General features: G+C 41.6%; 6 protein-coding genes across 11 annotated transcripts in view; 2 read left to right on the forward strand and 4 right to left on the reverse strand.

Moving 5' to 3' along the window:
* Nucleotides 1-10,275, reverse strand: part of LOC108099592 — a 28,379-nt gene extending 18,104 nt beyond the window's left edge. Inside the window, exons 1-2 of one of the 4 annotated variants that reach the window (XM_017203199.2) lie at nucleotides 9,826-10,275; nucleotides 7,979-8,568 (exon numbers count right to left, since the gene is read on the reverse strand). In XM_017203199.2, the coding sequence (XP_017058688.1) occupies nucleotides 7,979-8,320 (342 nt within the window). In that variant the 5' untranslated portion in view covers nucleotides 8,321-8,568; nucleotides 9,826-10,275. Of the gene's footprint in view, nucleotides 1-7,978; nucleotides 8,674-9,825 lie in introns of those variants that run through there. The other 3 variants (XM_017203201.2, XM_017203200.2, XR_001771937.1) reach the window with 3 other exon arrangements.
* LOC108099593 (heterochromatin protein 1) lies at nucleotides 2,844-3,449 on the forward strand. The gene has a single exon (XM_017203202.1). It carries the CDS (start codon nucleotides 2,859-2,861, stop codon nucleotides 3,357-3,359), a length of 501 nt encoding a protein of 166 aa, XP_017058691.1. The 5' UTR covers nucleotides 2,844-2,858; the 3' UTR covers nucleotides 3,360-3,449.
* A 470-nt stretch (nucleotides 10,276-10,745) lies between the features above and the next one.
* On the reverse strand, nucleotides 10,746-11,682 carry LOC108099300 (chymotrypsin-2). Its single transcript, XM_017202696.1, has 3 exons — nucleotides 11,551-11,682; nucleotides 11,109-11,471; nucleotides 10,746-11,048 (listed from the first exon to the last, which is right to left on the reverse strand). Exons 1-3 carry the CDS (start codon nucleotides 11,680-11,682, stop codon nucleotides 10,746-10,748), a joined length of 798 nt encoding a protein of 265 aa, XP_017058185.1.
* Nucleotides 11,683-12,215: 533 nt separating this feature from the next.
* Nucleotides 12,216-13,271, reverse strand: LOC108099581 (chymotrypsin-2). Its single transcript, XM_017203186.2, has 3 exons — nucleotides 13,116-13,271; nucleotides 12,630-12,992; nucleotides 12,216-12,567 (listed from the first exon to the last, which is right to left on the reverse strand). Exons 1-3 carry the CDS (start codon nucleotides 13,245-13,247, stop codon nucleotides 12,265-12,267), a joined length of 798 nt encoding a protein of 265 aa, XP_017058675.1. The 5' UTR covers nucleotides 13,248-13,271; the 3' UTR covers nucleotides 12,216-12,264.
* A 151-nt stretch (nucleotides 13,272-13,422) lies between these two features.
* On the reverse strand, nucleotides 13,423-15,960 carry LOC108099580 (serine/threonine-protein kinase ULK3). Of its 2 annotated transcripts, none has more exons than XR_006245811.1 (7): nucleotides 15,756-15,960; nucleotides 15,536-15,684; nucleotides 15,095-15,319; nucleotides 14,293-15,029; nucleotides 14,056-14,240; nucleotides 13,635-13,996; nucleotides 13,423-13,532 (listed from the first exon to the last, which is right to left on the reverse strand). XR_006245811.1 is itself a non-coding variant. In XM_017203185.2 (7 exons), exons 1-7 carry the CDS (start codon nucleotides 15,840-15,842, stop codon nucleotides 13,434-13,436), a joined length of 1,569 nt encoding a protein of 522 aa, XP_017058674.1. In that variant the 5' UTR covers nucleotides 15,843-15,960; the 3' UTR covers nucleotides 13,423-13,433. The 2 variants fall into 2 exon arrangements, 1 of the variants encoding a protein (XP_017058674.1); XM_017203185.2 differs by having other exon boundaries at nucleotides 13,910-13,996.
* A 432-nt stretch (nucleotides 15,961-16,392) lies between these two features.
* Nucleotides 16,393-18,435, forward strand: LOC108099268. 2 transcript variants are annotated; one of them, XM_017202643.2, is made up of 7 exons: nucleotides 16,393-16,483; nucleotides 16,730-16,868; nucleotides 16,932-17,070; nucleotides 17,131-17,260; nucleotides 17,336-17,430; nucleotides 17,656-17,892; nucleotides 17,953-18,435. In XM_017202643.2, the coding sequence occupies exons 2-7, from the start codon at nucleotides 16,798-16,800 to the stop codon at nucleotides 18,052-18,054; spliced, it is 774 nt and encodes a 257-aa protein (XP_017058132.1). In that variant the 5' UTR covers nucleotides 16,393-16,483; nucleotides 16,730-16,797; the 3' UTR covers nucleotides 18,055-18,435. The 2 variants fall into 2 exon arrangements, with proteins under 2 accessions (XP_017058132.1, XP_017058133.1); XM_017202644.2 differs by having other exon boundaries at nucleotides 16,398-16,483; nucleotides 16,733-16,868.
* Nucleotides 18,436-21,862: the final 3,427 nt, after the last annotated feature.

A 21,862-nucleotide genomic window follows, 5' to 3' on the forward strand; every position in this document is an offset into this window, starting at 1 on the left:
AAGTTTTCGCGCCATATTGCCTTTCATAAGTTATATACAAGAAATAAATTTATTAGTGCCTTGGCAATTGTCTGTCTCGAAAGAAATGATATAAATTTCAAGTCGTAAATTATGCCGGGCCCTCTCGATTTTTTCTCTCTCTCTGCTCGATGAGCTGGGAAAGTGCCTTTGACGTGAGCCCGTCGCATTACTTAATCCAGTTTTCAGGGAACCTTTATCAACAGCAGCTTCGTCTCGTCAGCGGCACAACATTCTTTATTTGACAGCCCAAAGGGCCGTTGAGATAGTGGAAAATTTCTGATTTGCATACGTGGCGTATGCGTAACACGCCAGTACATCGAAATACACAAACGCAAACCAGATTCAGTCGGTCGTCTGGAGAGCTAATAAAACTTATTGTCAGCCACAGTCTGACCCACTTTCGGTGTTTTTCTATTTGTATTTGCCGAGTCCCATTGTTCGTCGGAATAATTTGAATTTTAGAATAATGAAGTCACAAAATGCCAGTGCGCGTTATCAGCATCATTTATATGCGACTGCGAAACAACTTCTCGGCCATGGAGGTCGGCGCCTCAGTACTCACTACTCAGTACTCGGCTCCCATGTGCCCATATACCCAAGTTTCCAACTGCCAGTTGCCATATTTTTGTGGCACTGGATTTTAAATCGTTTACAATGCCTCAAACTGAATGGCGAAGAGCGGGAGATAGTTGGCCAGGCCAACTGGGAGTGCCGGAATATACACATTTGGTGTGGCTGAAATAAATGAGTTATTGTTCGTGGTGTTGAAAAACTTTGCATGTGCTGCACATGTGTGAGCTGGTGTTGAAAACGGAACTCAGCTGGGGAAAGACCTTAAATACTTAACACTTTAATTAAGACTTTACGAGGGAGTATAAAAGAAAATTTTATTCATTGTCTATATAGCTGCTCGCACAAAAATGTTTCTTTGATTGCCGTACTTCTGAAAGAAAGAATAAAATCTAAAAGAATTCACCAAGATAGATCATAAAAATTCATTGCCTACTTATGAGCGCACCAAAGAATTCGCCTTCTGCCCAACTTTCCTGCCATTATGACCGTAATACTGTCAAAAACAAACACACAATAATTATAATGATGATCAAATAAAACGGGAAATTAGTCCAAACCGAGTTAAGTCAAGCGAAGAGCACGAACAAAGGAAGCACTCGCATTGCCGAACGCAAAAAGTGACAGCAAAATTGGCTCGAAGACAGCGGCTAATGAGTGTGTGCGATGGGAATAAAGGAGTGGAGTTGGCTAAAAGGCAAAGATATAGTCAAATACGAGAGCTCAGTTAGATCTCCAATGGCAATGGCTTGTGGCAGGACTAAGCGTCTTAGTGGCAGAGGAGAAGGGGTAAGAGGAAAAGCCGAAAGCAAAACAAAGAGCGAAGGCAGATGGCAAGAAGAAAAACTCAATTGCCGCACAAACTGAGCCGCCATTGTTTTCTTAATTGAGTGTCTTTGCGGAAGAGTGTATGTGTGTGCGTGTGTGTTTACCCAAAGTCTTTGGCCCGTACTATATATGTGTATGTGTAGGTGTGTGTGGCAGAGGACACTCTGCTTATCAATTACATTGAATTTACCCAGGCACAACTGGCTTTTAAGCAACCACCACTTCACCTCCCTCTCCTCATTTCACCCAATCAATGGCTTCCGGAAATGATGGCATAGGCAGTCACTACGACTTTCATTCTCACTTCCAGTTCCCCACTTCCTGCCATCCGATTTGTCGCTGATTTCACAACTCGCCGCACGGAAATTGCCAGTCCCCAGTACTACAACACAGCCCCCCTTCGATTCTTGACCCCCCTGACACTCGACTCCTCTGTACTGCACTTGATGAAGGAAAACATTTTATTATCAGCTTGAGTGTTTTTTTTCTGTAAACTTTCAACTCCATCCTCCGCCATAAGTCGCCTGATTTATTCCGGCCACGTAGCCACCACTGCACAACTTGATTGCCGCATTCGCATGTAAATCTTGGCATCTGAGAAGTATTTCGACCGAGCGATTCAATCCCACAAATCTTGTCCACGTCAACACGCAAAATCGAGCTTTTAATTTCAGCCAATAAAACTTTGGCGATTTAATACCTGCTACGTGGCGTCTTCAGCTAAAAAATAAAGCAATAAAGCGGATATCTGGATTTGACAGCAACATAAACTTATATTTCAAAAGAAAATAAAAAGAAAACATTGAGAAAAGTTTTAGATTTTTCGAATATACATAACAATATTTTTAAAATATCACGAATGGTCTCAAATATTTTTTAAACTTTTTTTACTTTTATTGAACGTGATACATCAATACTTTCCGCGGCCAAGAAAGTTTGCCTTTCAAAAAACCAGATTTTGTTTATTAAACATCGCGATACCCAAGACGAACCTCAACAAAGTTTGTTGTTCGAGTATCTCGAACTTTTCGCCAAGTTTACGCATAATTTTTTACGATATTTTTCCGCAGGTTTTTCCCCGGACAACTCACCGTTGTTATTGTTGTTTGAAAGGACTTTCCCGCTTCTAGGGATCTCTAATAGATTTCCGGGCAAGCAATTTCACTCACTTTCCTTTATGAATTGGGTTTTATTAAGACCGTTTGCCTAAGCTGCGGGCATTAAGAGTAAAGCAACTTCTTATCTTTTTCTTCTGCAGGATATTAAATGAATTCAATGGAATTGGTTAACATATTTTATGTTAATCTTGTGGCAAGGCAATACACATAGATATGAAAGTGGTTAAGCATTAAATACTAAAAGAAATAAAAGATTTCTTATGAATTTGTATTCCATGAAAATTCTGTCAACATTGCTTTCTTGTCATAGAAACAATAAAAATGAGTGAAAATATAACTGATGATGAAGATATTCCGGATGTTTTTACTGTTGAGAAGATTTTGGACCAGAGGCAATCCAATGGTCAAGTTCAATACTTTGTGAAATGGCAGAATTATCCCGACGAAGATAACACCTGGGAAATGGCAACATCTCTGGACTGTTTTACGCTGATCAACTCTTTCAAAAAACTTCGCCTTAAAAGGGGACTACTTCTCAACCAAGAATATGAAAGAAAGGCCAAGCGGCTGAAACTTGATCCATGCTTAGTACTTGATAATCCTTTTAACTATGATTTTAGAGCTCAAGCAATTCTCAAGGCCTTTAAAAGCAGTGGTGAAGTATCGTTTGTAATCAGGTTCTTTGAACTCGATCAACCTCAAATTGTTCCATCTGGGATTGCCTACGCAGAAATACCTCAGATGGTCCTCCACTTTTACGAAAAGCACTGCAACTTTGGATCGAATTTTAAGACCCGTGCAGACCTGAGAAACTATCTTTAACTTTAAACAAGTTGGTGACAAAAAAAGGTATTGTTTTCGTTTATTTCTTCGAGGGTAAATAAAAAAGCGCGGCGCTTTGCATAATATTACAAACAATAATGAAGGCAAAATGCCAACTTTTAAGTGATTTTGGGTCGTGTTTTCCCGGGCGAGCAGCGCAAACATGCCTAATTGCAACAACAGTGACGGCAAACAAGGGCCAGGAATGTACGACAGCCAAAATGAAGCGAAAATATTTGCATTCCGTTTTTCCGGCCATTCCCTTGTCTCAGTTTTTTGATGGGCGTGGCTGGCCGGGCGGACGGACTTTGTCCTATATATCCGTGTTTGCTTTTCGGCACTTGGCTTTTCCGGCGCTCCGGCGTCCTCCAAAGGGCACGTAGCCACAACGGCAGCAAAGAGGTTTTGTTTATGCCTTCTGCACCTTCACCAACAACTGATACTGCAATATCCGGCCGGGGAAGCCAGACTCGAATCAATAAAGCCTTGTTTTTGCTGCTCGATTTTGGTAAGTTGCTGGCCTGCCTTGAAGAAAATAAATTCGAATTGATAACCGCAAGTAAACTTGCGCTTTGTTTGGGTTTATTTGACCGACACAAGAAATACTCATAATTGCTGGCTGTTGAACGAGCATGCTGAAAAGAAATTCAAATCGATCAAAGATTCATTTCGAGAGTGTTCAGTTTTTGTGCGAGGGTAATGTAACGCAAAAATAATTGAAAAACAGAGCCGGAACAAAAAATAATTAAGCGCCTAGGCTCTATCTCTAATATTCCATCCCATTCAAGTCGCTTTGTTTTGCATGAGGTCAAGGGTTAAATGTACACTCATGCATACATGCACTCCGTATTTGTTTACGTGCCTCAGCCGACCCTCAAAACAATGGACTGCCATTGTTTTTAGACCCCATCCAACAATCTTCCCCCTTTTTCCCCGCGGGGTCATCGCAAGATGTAGATTGTGTGTGCGAAAAATGGGGGGACCCGTGCTACCCTGGAACTCATTATCGAAATTATGAATTATGCATTCGGCGTTGCCCTTGCGAGCCCAGCTAATTTGAATATAAATTTAACTCATAAATATATATAAGACGATTCCGGGCAGACGGCGCCAGGAAAAGTAACTTTTTCGGGGCTGCCAGTCCAGAGCAACTACCATGAAACAAATAGTCAACAAGAAGAGAAGACCAACTACTTAGCCCAACAAGACGACGACATCAGGTCAAGCAGTCAAGACACAAAACCGCAAAAACAGCAACTGGAGGGAGCACTCCAACTTTTATGGCCGAAAAAGGGGCCCGGGTTTATGCCTTTGGTTAATATTTAAACAAAAGTTTTCGCCCGCTTTTCGTGTTGCAACATATTTTTCCTTTCTTTGCCTCTTTTTTTGGGGGGAGGAGGGGCCATCGCCATCGCCATCATCATCATCACCATCGGCATCACCATCTTGGCGTTTGGGGCTCTTTACTTTGGCGGCTTGGCATAAATTATGCCGCTAATTAAGTGTCTGTGAAGCTGTTAATAACAAAATGAAGGGCAATTATCAGGAAGGCGGCAAAAAAGAAAGATAAAAGCTTAGCACAAGTACTCGAGACTGCTGGTAAGTATTTCTTTGGCTTTTGTGTTTTTCTTAAACATTTGTCGCTACATTTCACAATTTATTGGTTGGCGACATTTGGGCAAGATGAAAAGGACTCCTTGAATCGATTTTTTTCGATTATTCAACAGCTCTCTGTGTACAATTGGAATGTTTAATTACCGCAAATTAAAAATACAACAAATTATTTATAAACGGAAAAATAGCAATTAAGGTGGAATGCAGGAAAGAACGTTTATAAAACGATTTTAAATATTTATTAACTCGTTTTATTTATTCAATGTAAAAAAACTGGCTCCTAAACCATTTATTGAAAACCTATTTAATAATTCAATAATAAATCATTAGCCAGCAAAATGCATTTGTACACATAAATTATGTTCAGATATTAAACGAAAAGGAAATAAAATAAATAAATATTGAAATGCGCAACAAAGACGCACTTTTGGGGACAATGAAAAAGCCGCACTTTCGCCATAAATTCGATATCATTTTGCTGTTGCGCCAATTGCAATTAAACGCAATTTGTCCACAGCGTGAAAAATGACACAGTTTTTGCGGCACAAGGATGAGAGGGAAAAAAATCCAAAGGAAATCAAATTTAATGGCGTGGCTACAGGGAAAACGCCATGGAAAAATAAAATTATATTCAACTTTTTGTCCCCGCCCGTCGATTATAAAAGTTGCGAAAAGTGTGAAAAATAGTGTTCTTTCCCTTTTTTTTTTTTTTTTGGTGATTCCCTTGAATGGCGAACCACATGGAAAACCGAGTTCAAACAAAGTGCGGCAAAAAAAGAGCTCGCAAACCAAATTATGCCCAAAGGAGGCGTTGTGGGCGGGGCCCGTTGAAATGAGCGGGACGTGTTAGCACCGAGGGCCGCAGAAAATAGCAATTTATGGGCCAGCCCGAAAAAGCGAGCGAGCGAGCGAGTGAATCATGGCAAGGAGATGTGGCGGCTGCAATCGACAGTCGGCTCTGCATGGCAAGTAGGTGTTAAATATTTAATGATTACCAAAGCGCAAACAAGCTGGATTCGTAGGATTGGGGCACCTGTTCCCGCCCCCCGCCACCCGCCTCCATCGCCGATGCAATTCGTTAAGTGCTCCGCACACACCCACACACCAACACACACACACAACCACGCTGGGGAGAATCGAGTGCATACAATATGCCGCAATTTATGTGCACAATTGGGCTGCCACGCCCACAATCAGGGGCACGTTCTACTCGCCGCGATCGACGACGTCCCTCGAAACCGCTCGACGACCGCAAAACTAATTGAAATTGCCAGAGCAGTCAGATGGCATTAGTTTACCTTGTTCCCCGGATGGATGGATGTATATAGCGAAGGTTTGATGGGTTAGGGGGGTTGGCTTCCAAGGGAAAAGACAGTTGCGTGATTGCAGATAGTGCCGCCCAAAAACAAGTCAACGCGGCAGTCGCCTAACTCTCATTTCGGGCCATGCAAATTGGCACACGGCGCGTATACGTAACGCATAAGCACAAGCTATTAGGCAGGTTCTTAAGCATCAAAGCAAGCTTTTACCCAGCGAACTAATTGATGGAGACATCAGGCTCTTAAATGCTTAATGAGTTTCATACCTATCCCATTGATTTTATATTCCTATTGAGTAAGCATTTGCAAATTAAACATTTAAGCTTGCAAATCTAAAGTCATTTTACCGATCAAGAAACGTATCCTTACTTCTGAATCAATTGTCATTTAAATTCAATAATTAAACTTCTGGGAAATAAACCCCAAATCGATTTGCTAGCAAAGTTTATTCTTCCTAGAAACCATTCCAAGCCAGAGCAAATGATTCACTTTGTTTTTATAAGCTATTTATCTTATTTTCGGAACGAGCACTGGAAACAAAAATGTGACGCCAGCCGAACTGCCAGCGACTTTACTTGGGAAAGTATATATGGCCAGAACGGAGATAAGGCAAACAGACACACGCAATCAATACAAGTACGGGTACGGGCGAAAAACAATAAAATGGAAACATCAACTCGAGAAGTCATCAATGGTGGAAAGGAAACGGAAGGAGGAGGACTATCGCCGTTTGCCTCTTGGTTTGCTTTTTTGCTTCCCCGGACAATGACAACAATGAGTAGCAATGGACCAAAATGAATGAGTCTATAAATAAATGAATGCAACGTTTCAATTTCGGTTCAATTGGTCCGGGAAGAGACAAAAATAAATACGGAATAAGAGTACCACCAATATTGGTCTACATCAGAGAAGCTTCTATCAGCAGCATTAAAAAAAAGGTCAAAAAACCTACCCTCTCTAAATTGAAAAGTTTTAACTCAAACCGTTAAAGAATGCCATTACGAACGTTTAGAGGTATGCCATTTTAAAATCGGATCAAAATTGGTCAAGTTATGGAATCAGTAAGAGCGAGTTTGGGTCACCTTTCGGCAGGTCTCCGGAAATCGAGGAAAAACTGACTTAACAGAGGTTAGAAATTCGACCATTTCCAAATCAAAAAATGTAAATGCAGTTCGTTCAAGAATTCCATTACAAACGTTTAAAGGTATGTCACTTTGGAATCGGATTAAAATTGACGGAGCTATGGCATCCGAAGCTTCAGATATGGATCTCCTATTACAGTTCATGGGAAACTTGGAAAAATGTGACATGAACATTCGCCCTTCTCCAAACCAAAAAATTTTAACGCAGTTCATTCAAGAATTCCAATACAAGCGTTTAAAGGTATGACACTTTGAAATCTGTTTAAGTTAAGTTAAGTTATGGCTTTTGAAAAGTTAGTATTGGGTCACCATTTTGCAAGCCATGATAAATATGGAAGAATCTGACATCTGTGTAAGTCAAACAATTGACGATCTCCAAGGTAACAAAAGTTAAACGCATTTCGTTTAAGAATTTTATCACCAATGTTTGGAGGTATGCCACTTTGAAATTTGAGAAAAATTGCGAACGTGATGGGAATTGGAAGTTCCGTTTTGGTTTCAAAATTGACACCTTAATTTTCGTAGGTTGTTAAATAGAACTCACCACGCAGAACTTCTCGCTCTTCTTGGTGCACTCCTTCAGGTAGAGATGGGCGATATCCTTGGTGTAGTTGGTGCAGGGCGTGATGGAGCCGACGCCCTCGTTGTACTGTCCGCACATGTGGCACTTGAGCCCGTCGGCGAGTCCCAGGCAGCCGCTGCACAGGACAATGGCCACCAGGATGGCCAGGGCTCTCACGTGGGAGCTGGCGGCCATCGATCGCAGTCCGCACGCTGATGAGGATGCCGGATGCATTGACGAGGAGGAGGCCTTGTCCTCGTCGACGGCGCTGACAGCTGCTTTTGTTGACATTGCTTCTTGGACGCTGCCGCTCGACATTTTCATTTGAGTCCTGACCTTTACCACAGAGTTCGGCACTCGCAGACTAGCACACTAGCACACACTGACGTACTGACGCACTGACAAACTGACAAATGGACAGGCTGACAGACTGACAGACTGACGAACTAAGACACGGATGCAGATGCAGTCGCAGTGACAAACAGGACGCGTGCATTCACTAAATTGCAATTTCGCTTTGTTCCTCGGAGGCGAATCTTTCCGCTTTTCGGAAGCCTTTGTTTATACTGTGGCTATTTGGATAATTTATGAATTCTGTTTTAGTGGCTTCTGTTTATTCACTGCTCATAATTCGTCGAGATGTTCCAGCCAAAGATCAACGTCGATGTTTGCGTGGGCTTAAATGTTATGAATAAGTTATCACTGTTTTCTAGGTTTATATGCTTAATTTCTCTATTGTCTTTTCAGATCTCAATAGAACAGTAATTATTTTACTTAATCTGTAGCTCTATAAGGTAGATAATGAAAGTTTTTTTGTATTCAAAAGTTCTGAGTGAGAAAAGTGTCAGAATTTGCACTTCCACGAAAACCCATCTTATCTATTTGCAGTTTACGATCCTGAATAAATCACAAAAGCCTTCGAACTTTTGTTGCATGCACCTTTTGTTTGGAATGCTACAAATTGCCAGCAGCTGCCACGCCCAGTTTTTTGGGCCATAAGCATGTAGGCCACGACCGCACAGGGCCACACGTTTTTCTCGAAACTCAAAAAATTGTTTTCAAATTGCTTTTGTTGTTAGTTAAATGCGCGAATGCGAGTGTTCGTGTGTGTGTGTATGTCAGTGTGTGTGTGTGTGCGTGAGGGAATAAGAAGGGGGCGAAAAAGGTAAAGGGGTGTTTGAAAGTACTTTTCTATGCGTTCAGCGTTGAGTATTTCCACGAATTTTTCGGAAAATACTTTGAGGAGCGGCAGGAGCCAGCCAAAATCGTATTACGAGCTCTCATTGTGTTCTTTTGTTGCCTACTTTTGCGCTTTGATTTGATTTGCTGAAATATACATGAAGCCCCGGAGGGAGAAATGGGAAAAAAAGTCGGACGGATCAATTTGAGGCTTCTAGTTTTTACTCTTTTATTCCGCTCGAAATCCAGAAAGCCTCAGCATCACGCATTCGCCATGTGGCCCTCGCAGCAGCCAATTAACGAGTCATTTCTGTTTTTTCTATTTTATGTGCTTCTGTTTTTTAATTAAACGAATGAATGCAACGAGTTCTTGGTCCGCCATAATGGGCGACCTTCCGCGTTCTGGGCTGTGGCAAATGCAATATTTTTTCACGTTTTTTGCCGCCTCAATGGCAGGCGAAATAACACAAAAAACAGTAACATCGCCGACGTGATCTTTGGTTCGGAACATCCACAAAAATATTATTTGTTCTCCCAAGGAGAAAGCTTTCACAAGCGTTTTTCATAAATTCGGCATTTGATTTGTTTCTTGTTTCTTTTTGCTTCCCATTCACATTCTAAATTCCAACACAAAACCAACGGCCACTAACTTTTGAATTATTTCAAACTGAGTCCGCCCAACCGTGCGTTCCGTCTGAGTTGAAAATGTTGACTGCAGTGCCAGAAGTTGAAGCCGCGGCCGCAGAACCATCAGCAAGAGGAAGAGCGACAGCAGCAGCAGCCGACGGGGCGGATGAGCGATTCGGGTCGGGCGCCTTCGTATTGGTCCAGTGACCCAGTGCTGCCCAAACTGTATTGTTATTTCTTCATTTCGGTGCTAATGAAGGCCTGCAGCACACATTTTTAAAGTCGGGGGAGTTGCAGCCATCTGCAGACATTGGAAAACCATAATTAGGGTGATGAAGAATGTCATGTTCATTAGATTTTCAAAAAGAATTTCAATTTCGGGCACAAGGATTAAAACAATAGTATAAGAAATTTGTATACTATTCTTTATTTAATTTCGTTTTTTATCATATTTAATAAAGTCTAAATAAAAGTCTAAATATACATTTGTATACCAAATTAGTTTTTAAGGTTTAAGCACAGACCAGTACCTACTACTTAAGACCCAAGACTAATGCGAATTCTTTTATTTATTAGACTCCTTAAAATAGAAAATCAACGTAAAACCATTTTTACAGTTTTCGAATATTGCAAACAATTACAGTTTGATGTATACCAAAAACCAACCCCAGGGTACACTGCTTTTAACTGCTTTAAAATCGCCCCAGACAGACCTCTTTGCACTGCTTTCTTCGGCGCCAAATGAACTTTAATTCGACAGCAGCAATATGCAAAATTTACAACATGGAATATAATTTCCCAAAATTTATTGGCCTCTAAAATCTTTATAGTAATGACTCAGATAATTAGCTTATCGGCCCCCAAGAAACAAATCAATTTACTGGCAATCTGATTATTTATTAAGTGGTTTAATTTTTCAGTTATTAAGCAATGTTCTTTGTGACTAAGCCAATATGATTTGGTTCTGTTTGATCCAGTCAATGTACTGGCTGACCTTACAGTAGACACCCGGATAGGGAGCCACAGTGCAGGGCTTAACACTCCAGGACACAATGCCCACCTGCTGTCCGTTGTAGATGAGGGGTCCACCGGAATCTCCGCTGCACTGACCCTTTCCACCCTCGTCGACTCCACCGCAAATATGATATCTGGGATCAGTTTGGCCCATGTGGCGTATGGTGCACTCCTCGTCGGAGTAGATTTTCAGGGACACCTCCTGCAGGGTGTTCTGTACACTGCCGTAGGTCTGCGCAAGGATTATAACTTAAATTAATTATTCTAGAATGTAATTCCCTTTAAAACCTACATCATTTAGACCCCAGCCGATTAGCACTCCCTGAACTCCAACATCAGATTGGGGAACGGCAAAGGCCAAGGCTGGAAGTTCCACGGGAGCCACCGAAATTCCATCGAAGACAAAGGCTTGCTCCACCATCAACAGCGAAATATCGTTGGCATTTTGACGACTGGGGTCGAAATCCTCGTGCTGGATGATTTTCTTTATGCCCACCACATTCGGACCGGCGATATTAATATCGGTCACTCCAAATTGAATAGATAGCGTCGCTGCAGAACGGCCATTGGTGCAATGAGCGGCGGTCATCACAAAGTTCTGGGAAATAATGGAGCCACCACAGGAGTGGGCGCCATCCCAACTCCGCAGAGAAACCTATGGTTCGATTAATTCAAATTATAAATTCATTTTTTACCCTTTATAATTCTATATAATTGGGGACTTGGAATCTTACCACAAAGGGATACTTCTGCACACTGGAATCCGATCCGTTAACAACCCTCCCCGTTGGAGGAGCAGCTTGGCCAACCGAAGAAATGGCCAGGAGAACGATTAAAGACAGACTGAGATCTTGAGTCGACAACATTTTTGGTCTGAAAATGGCCCCCCAGGGATCGGCTACCGCTTTTATAAGCTCAACGAATACGCAGATTATCATTATTTACGATGACCGATAGGAGGTAATTAAGTTTGTCGTCATTGATATAAAACAGCTCTTGCCAGGCTATCAATAAAATATTTAAAATAAGACCAGCGATTGCACAAAAATTATTTTTGCAACGATTAGGGATTGGTTATGGCCAAAAATATATTAGGAACATAATAAAAATAAATTAAGATAGTAAACATAAATCAAAAATACATTTTAACTAAAATTACTACACAAAGATAACCTTGATCTTTGGCAAAGCGGTTTTTAATTAACAAACTGAAATCATAGCATTTGAAATTGAAGTATAATCCATTTAAGATACGAGTTAATCGATTTGAATGCCTGGACTTCCTGTAAAAGTGTGAAATTCCCTTTTCACTATCTTTCACCAAGATTGCGCCCAATCGCAAAATCCGGCAAATCCCTGCCCGCACTTAAAACTGATTTATGATTGAAAAAAGCACAACTTTAATCTTTATATATCAGTGTGATTTATTGACAAAGATAGCAAAGTGTCTAAGCCAATATGATTTGGTTCTTCTTGATCCAGTCAACATACTGGCTGACCTTGCAGTAGACACCGGGATAGGGAGCCACCGTGCAGGGCTTGATGCTCCAGGACACGATGCCCACCTGCTGGCCACTGTAGATGAGCGGACCACCGGAGTCTCCGCTGCACTGGCCCTTGCCGCCCTCGTCGACGCCTCCGCAGATGTGGTACCTGGGATCCGTGCGTCCGCCGTGTCGTTCAACACACTCCTCATCGGAGTAGACCTTCAGTCCCACCTCCTGCAAAGTGGTCTGGATGTAGCCGCCAGTCTGAAAAGGGTTTTCAAATTAAGATTAGTCTTTAAAAGTTATGAAGAACATTATGAACCCACCTCATTGAGTCCCCAGCCGACGAGCACTCCCTCGCCTCCTGCATCCGTTTGGGGCGTGGCAAAGGAAAGTTCGGGCAACTTAACAGGAGCAACAGTAACGCCATCGAACTCGAAAGGCTCCTCCACCATCAGCAGAGAGATGTCGTTGGCATAGTTATTGTAGGGATTGTAGTCCTCGTGCTGGATGATTTTCTTTACGCGCACAACATTCGGACCGGTGGCATTGATCTTGGTCACTCCATATTGCACGGAGAGGTCCGTAGCTTTGCGACCATCGGTACAATGGGCAGCAGTCATCACAAACTGCTTGGAAATAATGGATCCACCGCAGGAATGGGAACCAGTGGAGCCACGCATGGAAATCTGAGGGATAATGGGGTTGCGATTAGATTATAATTTATTTCGTTATGAAGGGAAATTGTACGGAAATTTTAATCCTTGCCTCATGTAGATTTCCTTATCGTCTACAAATTTCGACCCACTTACCACAAAGGGATACTTCTCCACGCTGGAGTCCGTGCCATTGACCACTCGGCCCATTTGAGGAGCGGCCTGGGCAACGCCCGCGATGGCCAGGAGGGCGATCGCCGCCAGGCAAAGATCTTGATTCCGCGACATTTTTGGCTAAACATGCGCGCTCATTGACCAACGGCCGCTTTTTATAAGCTTCCTGACATTGCCAATACAACGTGATTACGATTATTTACGGCAATTGATAGCCCGAGATTAAGACTGTTCGATCACAAGAGAGCGCCACTATCGCGTTATCTCCACCAACATCAAACGACAATGGTTCGGTTATCTTTAAACAATTTTAATCAAATTAAGCACAATGAACAAAATGAAACACAGAAGTGGCGGTCTTGACCAGCCCGGGAATGTGACGGTTCTCAATGTGGTGCGCTTAAAAAAGATAATCAAAGGGTTTAAAACTTAACAACGGTTTACATACGCAAACAAGTAGGTCAGTATACAAATGGAAAGGCCATCGGTGTTAGGACTTACATAACAAACACGAAGAGGAATAAATATAGAATAGCTTCTTGGGGAGCGGTACAAATAGCTGTTATGGTTCTGCTGTACATAGAAAGCAAATCTAGTGTAGACATATGTATATCTGTATATTGTATATAAGATCATAGAAGGCTACTTGACTAAAGCGATGCTTCGTGGACATCGGCCTACAAAAATACTCTAACAAATGCGCACCAGGCGCCGAAAATTGCTCATCGAGTTCCAATCTACATTTATGTTGACTACTGTATGCTGCAGCTGCGTACCGTAGACAGTTTCTGCTCCTCCTCGTCCAAATGCTTGGCGCTCAAAATGCTCTTGATGCTCTCCGCCTCCTTCATCCAGAATTCCAACTACAGAAATTACTTTTAGTAGTTTGTTTTGTGAGTAGGATGCTGCATGTTTTGCTCACCTGTTGCAGGAGCAGATTACGCCGCTCGCCCTTTGGTTCATTGTTCACAAACGGCACTAGAATGCCCAACGCTGAGGTATACGACTCCAATGCCGCGTCCAGCTTGCGCTCATAAAGATAAAGCTCGCCTTTCCGTCCGATTTCCAGGCCAGTCTTCAGGGACGGACTTGAGTGCGACATGGAAACTAAAATTGGAGATTATTATTTAATTCAGAATTTAACTTGTGCAAATCATACATAGCTGCTTGTAGCGCGCATCTGGTTCCAGCATTTCTGCCATCCGTGAACTGCTGGGCTGCGATTCGTTGACCTGGACAACTGGCGAAGGCTCTATGGTTTGGTTAGACGGAGCAGATGACGCCGCCTGCTTTTGTCGCTCGGCCAACATTCTGTACTCGTCTTCGATTATGCAGTTTTTGATCTCCTCGGCGCGCTTTGTGTACGACAAGGCACGATTGCGCAAAGCCAGCCGCTTTGTGGCGTCCGCCTCTTCCGTAATTAGGGGAACAAAATACTGCAGTGCACTGCAGTAGAGATAGTAAGCCTCTTTGTAGTTACGCTTCTCATCGTAAGCACACGCCTGAGTGACTAGATCGATAGCTTTTTGCAGTGTGTGCTCCGTGGGAAACGTCTTGAGATCGAGGAAAGGGTGCGCAAAGAAGTCCGCGAACGAAATACGCGCCGTGGGCTCATGGGCCAAAAGCCGGCGCAAGAGATCGTGGCACTCATTGCTGATGCGAGCGTTCGGTGGCAGTGTAATGGGCTCGGCCTTCTTGATCCTCAGCAACAGCTCCTCAATGGATCGCGAGCTATAAGGCGCCTTGCCAAAAAGACATTCGTACAGGATCACCCCGATGCTCCAGAGATCCGCCTTGGCGTCGTACTGATGCTTTCGCACAATTTCAGGGGCCATATAGAGCGGCGAACCTTTCAACTGCTGATTGATTTCCCCCAGCTTTAAGTGCTGTGCAAATCTACAATATGAAATACAAAGATGTGATTATAATGCAATACAGAAAGTTATTTCTTCGTTAGCTACCCAAAATCCGCCACCTTCAGGGACACATTATTGGCTCCCCGGGTGAGCAGCAAGTTCTGCGGCTTAAGGTCGAAGTGGGACACATCGTTGGCTCGCATGTATTGCACAGCTGCCGCCAATTGGCGCAGAAAATAACGACAAGTACTCTCCGGCAAAGCCTTTTTGGTCCGTATAAAAGCAGATAGATTGCCGGCATTGCAGTACTCCAAAACGATGTAAATATTTCTAAAAAAGAAATTGTATAAGTTGGTTTTTTTCATGTAAACGTAAGCATAGTCTGCCCTAAAATGAAATCTTATCTAATTGGAACACTGCATATCTACATAAAAGAGTGACTCATTGGCAAAGGAAACATTTTATAGTTTATATTCAACTCCTATACATCCTATATCCTGCTGCAAGGATGATTCATCGACAATAATATATGGAACGTTGGTTTACTTGTCGTCCCAAAAGAAGTCCTGCAGGGTCACAATGTATTTGTGTTTCAGGTCCCGCAGGAGGCGGATCTCGGTGATTAGGTTTTCCCTCGAGGTTTGCGAGAGCGACGACATTTCTACGTACTTGATAGCATGATAAGTGCGCTGTTTCTGCGAACGATAAAACGTAAATATTAGACCCTTGGTGACAATGAGAGGTGTGTATGTAACTGGTGCCCCACTTTGTGCCGCGCTTTGTATACGGTCGCATAGCTGCCCGCTCCCAGTTTCTCGAGAATGTCGAAGTCCGTGATCCGCGGCAGTGACATGTTGTGGCGGTCATTTAGTTCTGATAATTTATATTTTATATGTTTATGTTTTCCATTGGTCGATTGTTTTTGCGCTGCTCTGCTCAGACACACACACAAAAACCGCAAGCCAGGGATGCAAAATCAAACAGAGCACAGACTTGTGTTTTCTGGCGCTTATCGATAGCAACTAAGGATTCAAATTGGCGCCAAATAGCTCTGTAAAATTGTAACGAAATATTTTTCAGTATTTTCATTTAAAATCATTTGATAATAAAAAACCTATTTAAATGAAAGATCAGAAGCAGTTTCTTTGACTATTTAATCATCTTTGTATAAACTATTTTTATTTTATGAATTACAATAGACTACAATATTTTATAATAAACATTTTTAATATTTTAATGAATTTGAAGAGCCTTAAGATATATGTATAAGCGTAAGGCTTTCACAGATCGGAGTCCTATGTACAATTTTCAAATTAATGCGCTCTCAAAACAGCTGATTGGCAGTGCTGCCCATAGACTTCTGCCATCGATAACACTTGTTGCTCTATCGGTATTTACTGCCACTTCGCTTGCATCCCTGTAAATTTCTAAGCCCTAATTCGTGTGTTTTGTTTTTGATGGTTGCGAAGTGATTAATTTTTCGTTTTTTTAGAGGTAAATAAATGCAAAGCCCCGTTATTGATCGTTCCGCACCAGCCTTAAACATATTTAAATAGCATACAAAAAGAATATTCTATATAGTTACTAGTTAAACGTTTTTTTACTTTGCTGATAAAGTGTTCGAAAATTTAAAGCCTCGCTTGACACACCCAAAATACACAAATTAAGCAAACACGCCCTGGTCTATAACCGAAATATTGAAGAGTGCTCTTACTAACAATTCTATTTCAAATGTTTTAGTAGTGGCTTTAAGGATTTTTCAAGGAATCCCCCTTTCACACAAGTGACGTCAGTTGCAAGGCTTCAAGATGAATTACGGCAGGAAAACGCCCACCACATACCGCTCGAATCCGTCGGTTTATTCCCATGCTACGGGAAGGTATGTAGACTATATAGTCCTGATAAAAACTGACCCCATCTTATTGGTTCTATATCCTTTCAGATCCTCGACAAATTTGCACTCAAAAATGTCCCGATCCACGAGGTCCGTAAGGATTCCCTGGTACCAGCGACCCCTGCTCAAAAACAACCAGTATATCGACATCCAGAAGGGTGCTATGCTCATCGGATTATTTGCCATAGTATGATACGGTAGTCCTTAGTGGGAATGTCCTTATAAACCTGTAAACCCTGTCTTTTAGTTCCTCTCCTTGTTCACGATTGGTACAAGCATATTCGACATCTATTGCTATGCGATGGCCGCGCCAGGATCCACACATTATGGCTACTATATCATATCCTACGAGTTCGTTTATGTGGGCAACAAGCATGGTAAAGTTTAATTAGTTTAAGTTTTCAGTTTTTGAATATGCTATATGCTATAATATTTTAATTGCTTTCTTGCAGTTCGCAACATGCTGATTGTCTTTGCTTTATTCTCGCTTATCATGGCACTGATAAACCTTGTGACCAGCATTCTTCTCTGCGTTGCTCTGCGCAAGGTAAGTTTGGGTCTGGGATTCTACAGCCTATGCATGCAATTCATTTACATTTCTCATTGCCCGAAAGCATGAAAAACTGGGAGCACAGAAACGCTTACTGAGCAAAAGGGTAACAAAAGCATCCTGCACAGTCATGAAAATAAATTAGCACAGAAACCCATCAATTGGCTTAAGACTCTTTGTGAAAACCAGTTCTAATCCCCTTTTTATTTAATCCTTAAATAGGAATATGAACGAAAAGTTTTGCCCTGGCTATGGACCTTTGCTGTTTTCACTGTTTGGCGGGCTTTGGCGCTGATTTTCTTCGCCATTGTCAACGATCTTTACTTTGCCTACAATGTGATTATGGTACTGCTATGGTCCGTTTTCTGCCTGGTATCCATTTATGGCTGGGCCGTGGTGTACTCTCTGTTCCTGGAGCTGGTGGACTTGACCAAACTGGAGGATCTGGCCCATTTACGCGTAGGTTTTTCCAGCAATTACTACGAAAGTGTGATATAAATTAATCCTATAACTTTTTAGATGGGTACAATGGCCTCGCTGCACGCTTCCACCGCCAATTCACTGGCTGGATCCCGACCAACCACTCCTCATAGTACCGTGTCCACCATGCCTGTGGGCTAAATGAAGTATTTTCCATCCATCTATGTGGCTCACAACGAAACTGCACAATCTAGACCGTCCGAAAGCAGCACAAGGCAACCCCGATGCTTCGCACTCAAACATTTCTTAAACTATATTGTACATTCCATCCACCAGTTCAGTGCCTTAGAGATGCGCCTCTCAAATACCACAAATTTTACACACGAATCTGCGTAATTAGTTTTAAGTCGTATTCCGTCCAATCGCATATGATTTTTGTATACTGTTAAAGAATCTCTGTCTTTATGTATGTCAACATATCGTGTTTTTATATGCATATATAGATGTACAACCCGAATTGTAGCTATGTATCTAAAATTTTAAGAGACAAGCAATATACAAAATACAAAACCTAAAATATGAGTCTAACGACACCATGGGACCATTTCCCGGGCGTTACCCAAAACGCCCACCAATCTTTTCGACAGCAGTTCATCTTGATCTGCGTCAAGCGGAAAAATGTTTTACGTGCCCAGTCTCTCAAATTTCAGTTAACACTTCCTCTTAAACATCAATCTTATTCCTGATAAATTATACTACAGAAGTTTTAAGATGACAATTCCAGAAATAAGGGGATTTTCATTTTACCAAAAATTAGCAACGGAATTTCAAATACCATGTGAAATTTCCAGGCATCGAATGTATTCCCCATCAATCTTTGGAACACAATCGCCGGACCTGTGCTTGCAGCGTTCAATGTCAGTGCTCTGGTCATTAACACCCAAAATTATTAGCCCCACACCGCAAAGTGGGGCATTTCAAGTACACACAAGCACAAACTCTCGACGTGGGATGTGTTGGAGGCCAAACAAAGTTCAATCAACTGTTTTTGTTAATCGTTCCTTGGATGGCGACAACTCCGGCGATTTCGTAGAGCTATTTGGTGGTGGTAAGCCCAGAGCTTCTATCCCACCCTTTTGTATGTTCTCTGATTTTGAATGAGTGTTCTGGTTTCCTCGATACGAGAATCCAAGTGGGGTAACTTTAACAATCAGCTACAAAGCAAACTACGTCATCATGTGACGCCGTTCTTGGGTTGCTAGTTTTAGTTCTTTTTAGTATTATAAACTACATATATCGGTCTGGTTTTGTTTTTAAATTTCAAATTATATATATTTTTTTTAATGGCAAAAAGTTTTAGAAATATTTCTTAGAAGAGTTCACTGTACTTTATTCAGCAGTATTAGCCTATTTCCCATCTTTAAATTCCGTTGTTGCTTTTGTTGGTAAAACGCAATTTGTTGCATGCGCCGCTGCCTTATCCAGCCAATAGCAAAATAAAAAAAGTAGCTACGCAGCAACAACAACCCCTACAAGCCAGGCCAACAATAACAAAAAGCTTTGAAAAAAGGGGGTGGAGACTAAGAGGAGGGGAGCAGTTAGCAACTTTTCATTGTTTACTGCACTTTTCGATTTACACTGCTACGCATTAAAGTTCAGCAAATTGCGTTGTCTCTTAGTCCTGGACTCATTCATTTCCTATTTGTTACTTTTTTTCGTTTATGCAAAGAGATTAAAAAGTTAAGTTTTTCAATAATATATTGTTCAATGAAATTTTCACGCATTTGTAGTGTCAAGTTGCTACTTATTTTATGACCACAAGTTTATTGTTACCATTAGTATTTATAAGTTTTCATGAAACAATCGCCGTATAAACCCAGAATGCCTCTGCCTCCCTTACCCGATTCGCCATCACTCACACAGCTGTTGATCTCGAGGAACTGTAAATGCACCTGTCTCGCTCCCCAGCAGGTTGAATGCACCAAAGCGAAATGGGAAAGGCAAAGGGGAGAAAGAGATGGAGGATTGGGGGAGACTGTGCCAAAAATACACCAAGCTTGACTGCTCCCTCTTTCTATCTGTTTAGAAATGTATGAGAGTGTGCGTGCTCGACTCGTTGTCCTTTTTGCCTCTTCTTCTTTTCGCCTGTTCAATGCACTTCTTCTTCTGCCACAACCTTGTGCGTGTGGGCCACATGTTTACATAAGTGCAACTGTGTGCACGGACCACATTCACCCTCTATTTGTAGCTCCAATTGCCAGCGCATAATTATGTACACCGAGGAAAAATGTTGCCAGTTTTAGTTTTTTAAATTACAAAAAAAGAGTGTTTTAAAGCCACAGCTTCGAGATTAAAATAAAAAATACCTAAAAAAATTTTTAAAGTTTAAATCAGAAACAATTATTCATTATTTATTTAATAATTTTGATAGCATAGACTTCGTTGCCAAATTTCGCTAGTTTGTGTTTACACAAATCAGGGCACTAAATACGATAAGCACACAAAGTTCCGAACAGATTGGAGGTCTAAACGAATTTTTGTATTGCTCGGCGAGGGCAGACAGTGAACATTTGTAAGGCGCGCACCTTGTTATCAATCACCTCTTTTACGCATTGTTTGGATCCCCTTTGTATCTCCGTCTCGATTTCTCCCACAACTGCGTCGTTTTAATTCCAAGTGGTATGGGTCATATGGTATGGGGCTTGTGGCTAAAAACTGATGGTAAACAAACTGCAATGGCCAAATGCGATTCTGTAGCCGTAGTTTCGGATTCACCACGGCATGTTAGACACCCCCAACTCTGTTATCTCCGCCTGCAGGGCGATATTTTAATTTTTCACCTCACGCAGTTGCTATTGCTCAAAAAACAGGAAATAATTTTCGTTTTCTATAGAAAACACTGCTGGCAGCCGTCGCTGTTGCGTGTCTGATATTTTATTTTTAACGCTCGGCGACTTTATACTACGTTGTATATAGTATCGCTCGCATTTAAGTTTGCCTTTTTACGTCTCGCATAATTTTGGAGCTTTTCTGCTTGCAACCTTGCCTTTAAGTTTACAAAGTTCGTTAACATTAGCGTTTTTTTACTGTCTGTCATTTAATTTGTTATTAATTTTGCTGTTTCGGATTATTTTATCAACGCGACAAGGTTAATGCAGAACCAATTTCGTAGGCTCGTGCGACCTTTGATAGCTTAAATATATTTTGAGAAACTCTAGAAACTGGTAGTCGAACCGTAAATGATAATTTATATTATTTATACATATAAACACGATCACGTTGGAGCCTATGACCTCTAATTAAGCGAATTCTTAGCCCCACTCGGGCTTTTCATTTTGCTTTTGCATTTGCTTTGCGAGTGATCGCAAAAATAACATTTGGACCTAGCGGAAAACTTGTGGAAACATTGGCACCCTGTAAATTATTTTAAGACCTTTTTGATTTCTTTGTTTCTTTAATACTTTTAAAAGCCAATTGTATAAAACCTGGCTAATGATTAGTAAATAAGAATAAGGTGTGGTACAACTAATAAGCTATTTTCAGTGCTCCAAAAGTGCTTAACTCTCGTACCTACGCTTTTCAACACTTAAGTCATAAAAGCTGACATAAGATTTACTCCTTTAACAAAATAAGTACAAACACAAATTAAACAAGCAAAATCTTTATTAAATTGGACAAAGTGCACTTCAAAACGGATATTCTCTAGGTAAGGGTGAAAAACAAATTGTAGGCCTGTTAACCTGCGGGAGAAATCCACCACGGCTCGTAAGCAGCATTTCACAATATGGCTCTGTTAATGAAAAGACTACATTTGTGGAAGACAAAGCAATTGCCATACGGTGGCGATTTCAACATTAATACTTTTGTCCCCCATTGTGTGAACGCATAGAAATTGATATTAACAACAATTTTTTAAAAAGTGCGCAGTTTGCATTGATGACGCAGCAGCAGCGCAGCCAGATCCCTCTCTTCTGCTGTTAACTTTGAGCTCTGTTGCTCTCTTCGGCTG

Source organism: Drosophila ficusphila, unplaced genomic scaffold (assembly GCF_018152265.1).
Source record: "Drosophila ficusphila isolate 14025-0441.05 unplaced genomic scaffold, ASM1815226v1 contig_791, whole genome shotgun sequence".
Taxonomy (NCBI): Eukaryota; Metazoa; Arthropoda; class Insecta; order Diptera; family Drosophilidae; genus Drosophila; species Drosophila ficusphila.

Coding starts and splice junctions, on each gene's coding strand:
- LOC108099581 (XM_017203186.2), bottom strand. CDS start 13,247: ATGTCGCGGAATCAAGATCTTTGCCTGGCGGCGATCGCCCTCCTGGCC. Junction 12,993..13,115: donor TGGAGAAGTATCCCTTTGTG/GTAAGTGGGTCG, acceptor ATTATCCCTCAG/ATTTCCATGCGTGGCTCCAC. Junction 12,568..12,629: donor TCGGCTGGGGACTCAATGAG/GTGGGTTCATAA, acceptor AACCCTTTTCAG/ACTGGCGGCTACATCCAGAC.
- LOC108099268 (XM_017202643.2), top strand. CDS start 16,798: ATGAATTACGGCAGGAAAACGCCCACCACATACCGCTCGAATCCGTCG. Junction 16,869..16,931: donor TATTCCCATGCTACGGGAAG/GTATGTAGACTA, acceptor ATATCCTTTCAG/ATCCTCGACAAATTTGCACT. Junction 17,893..17,952: donor AGGATCTGGCCCATTTACGC/GTAGGTTTTTCC, acceptor ATAACTTTTTAG/ATGGGTACAATGGCCTCGCT.
- LOC108099580 (XM_017203185.2), bottom strand. CDS start 15,842: ATGTCACTGCCGCGGATCACGGACTTCGACATTCTCGAGAAACTGGGA. Junction 15,685..15,755: donor TATACAAAGCGCGGCACAAA/GTGGGGCACCAG, acceptor TATCGTTCGCAG/AAACAGCGCACTTATCATGC. Junction 15,030..15,094: donor CTGAAGGTGGCGGATTTTGG/GTAGCTAACGAA, acceptor TTCATATTGTAG/ATTTGCACAGCACTTAAAGC.
- LOC108099593 (XM_017203202.1), top strand. CDS start 2,859: ATGAGTGAAAATATAACTGATGATGAAGATATTCCGGATGTTTTTACT.
- LOC108099300 (XM_017202696.1), bottom strand. CDS start 11,682: ATGTTGTCGACTCAAGATCTCAGTCTGTCTTTAATCGTTCTCCTGGCC. Junction 11,472..11,550: donor TGCAGAAGTATCCCTTTGTG/GTAAGATTCCAA, acceptor ATCGAACCATAG/GTTTCTCTGCGGAGTTGGGA. Junction 11,049..11,108: donor TCGGCTGGGGTCTAAATGAT/GTAGGTTTTAAA, acceptor ATCCTTGCGCAG/ACCTACGGCAGTGTACAGAA.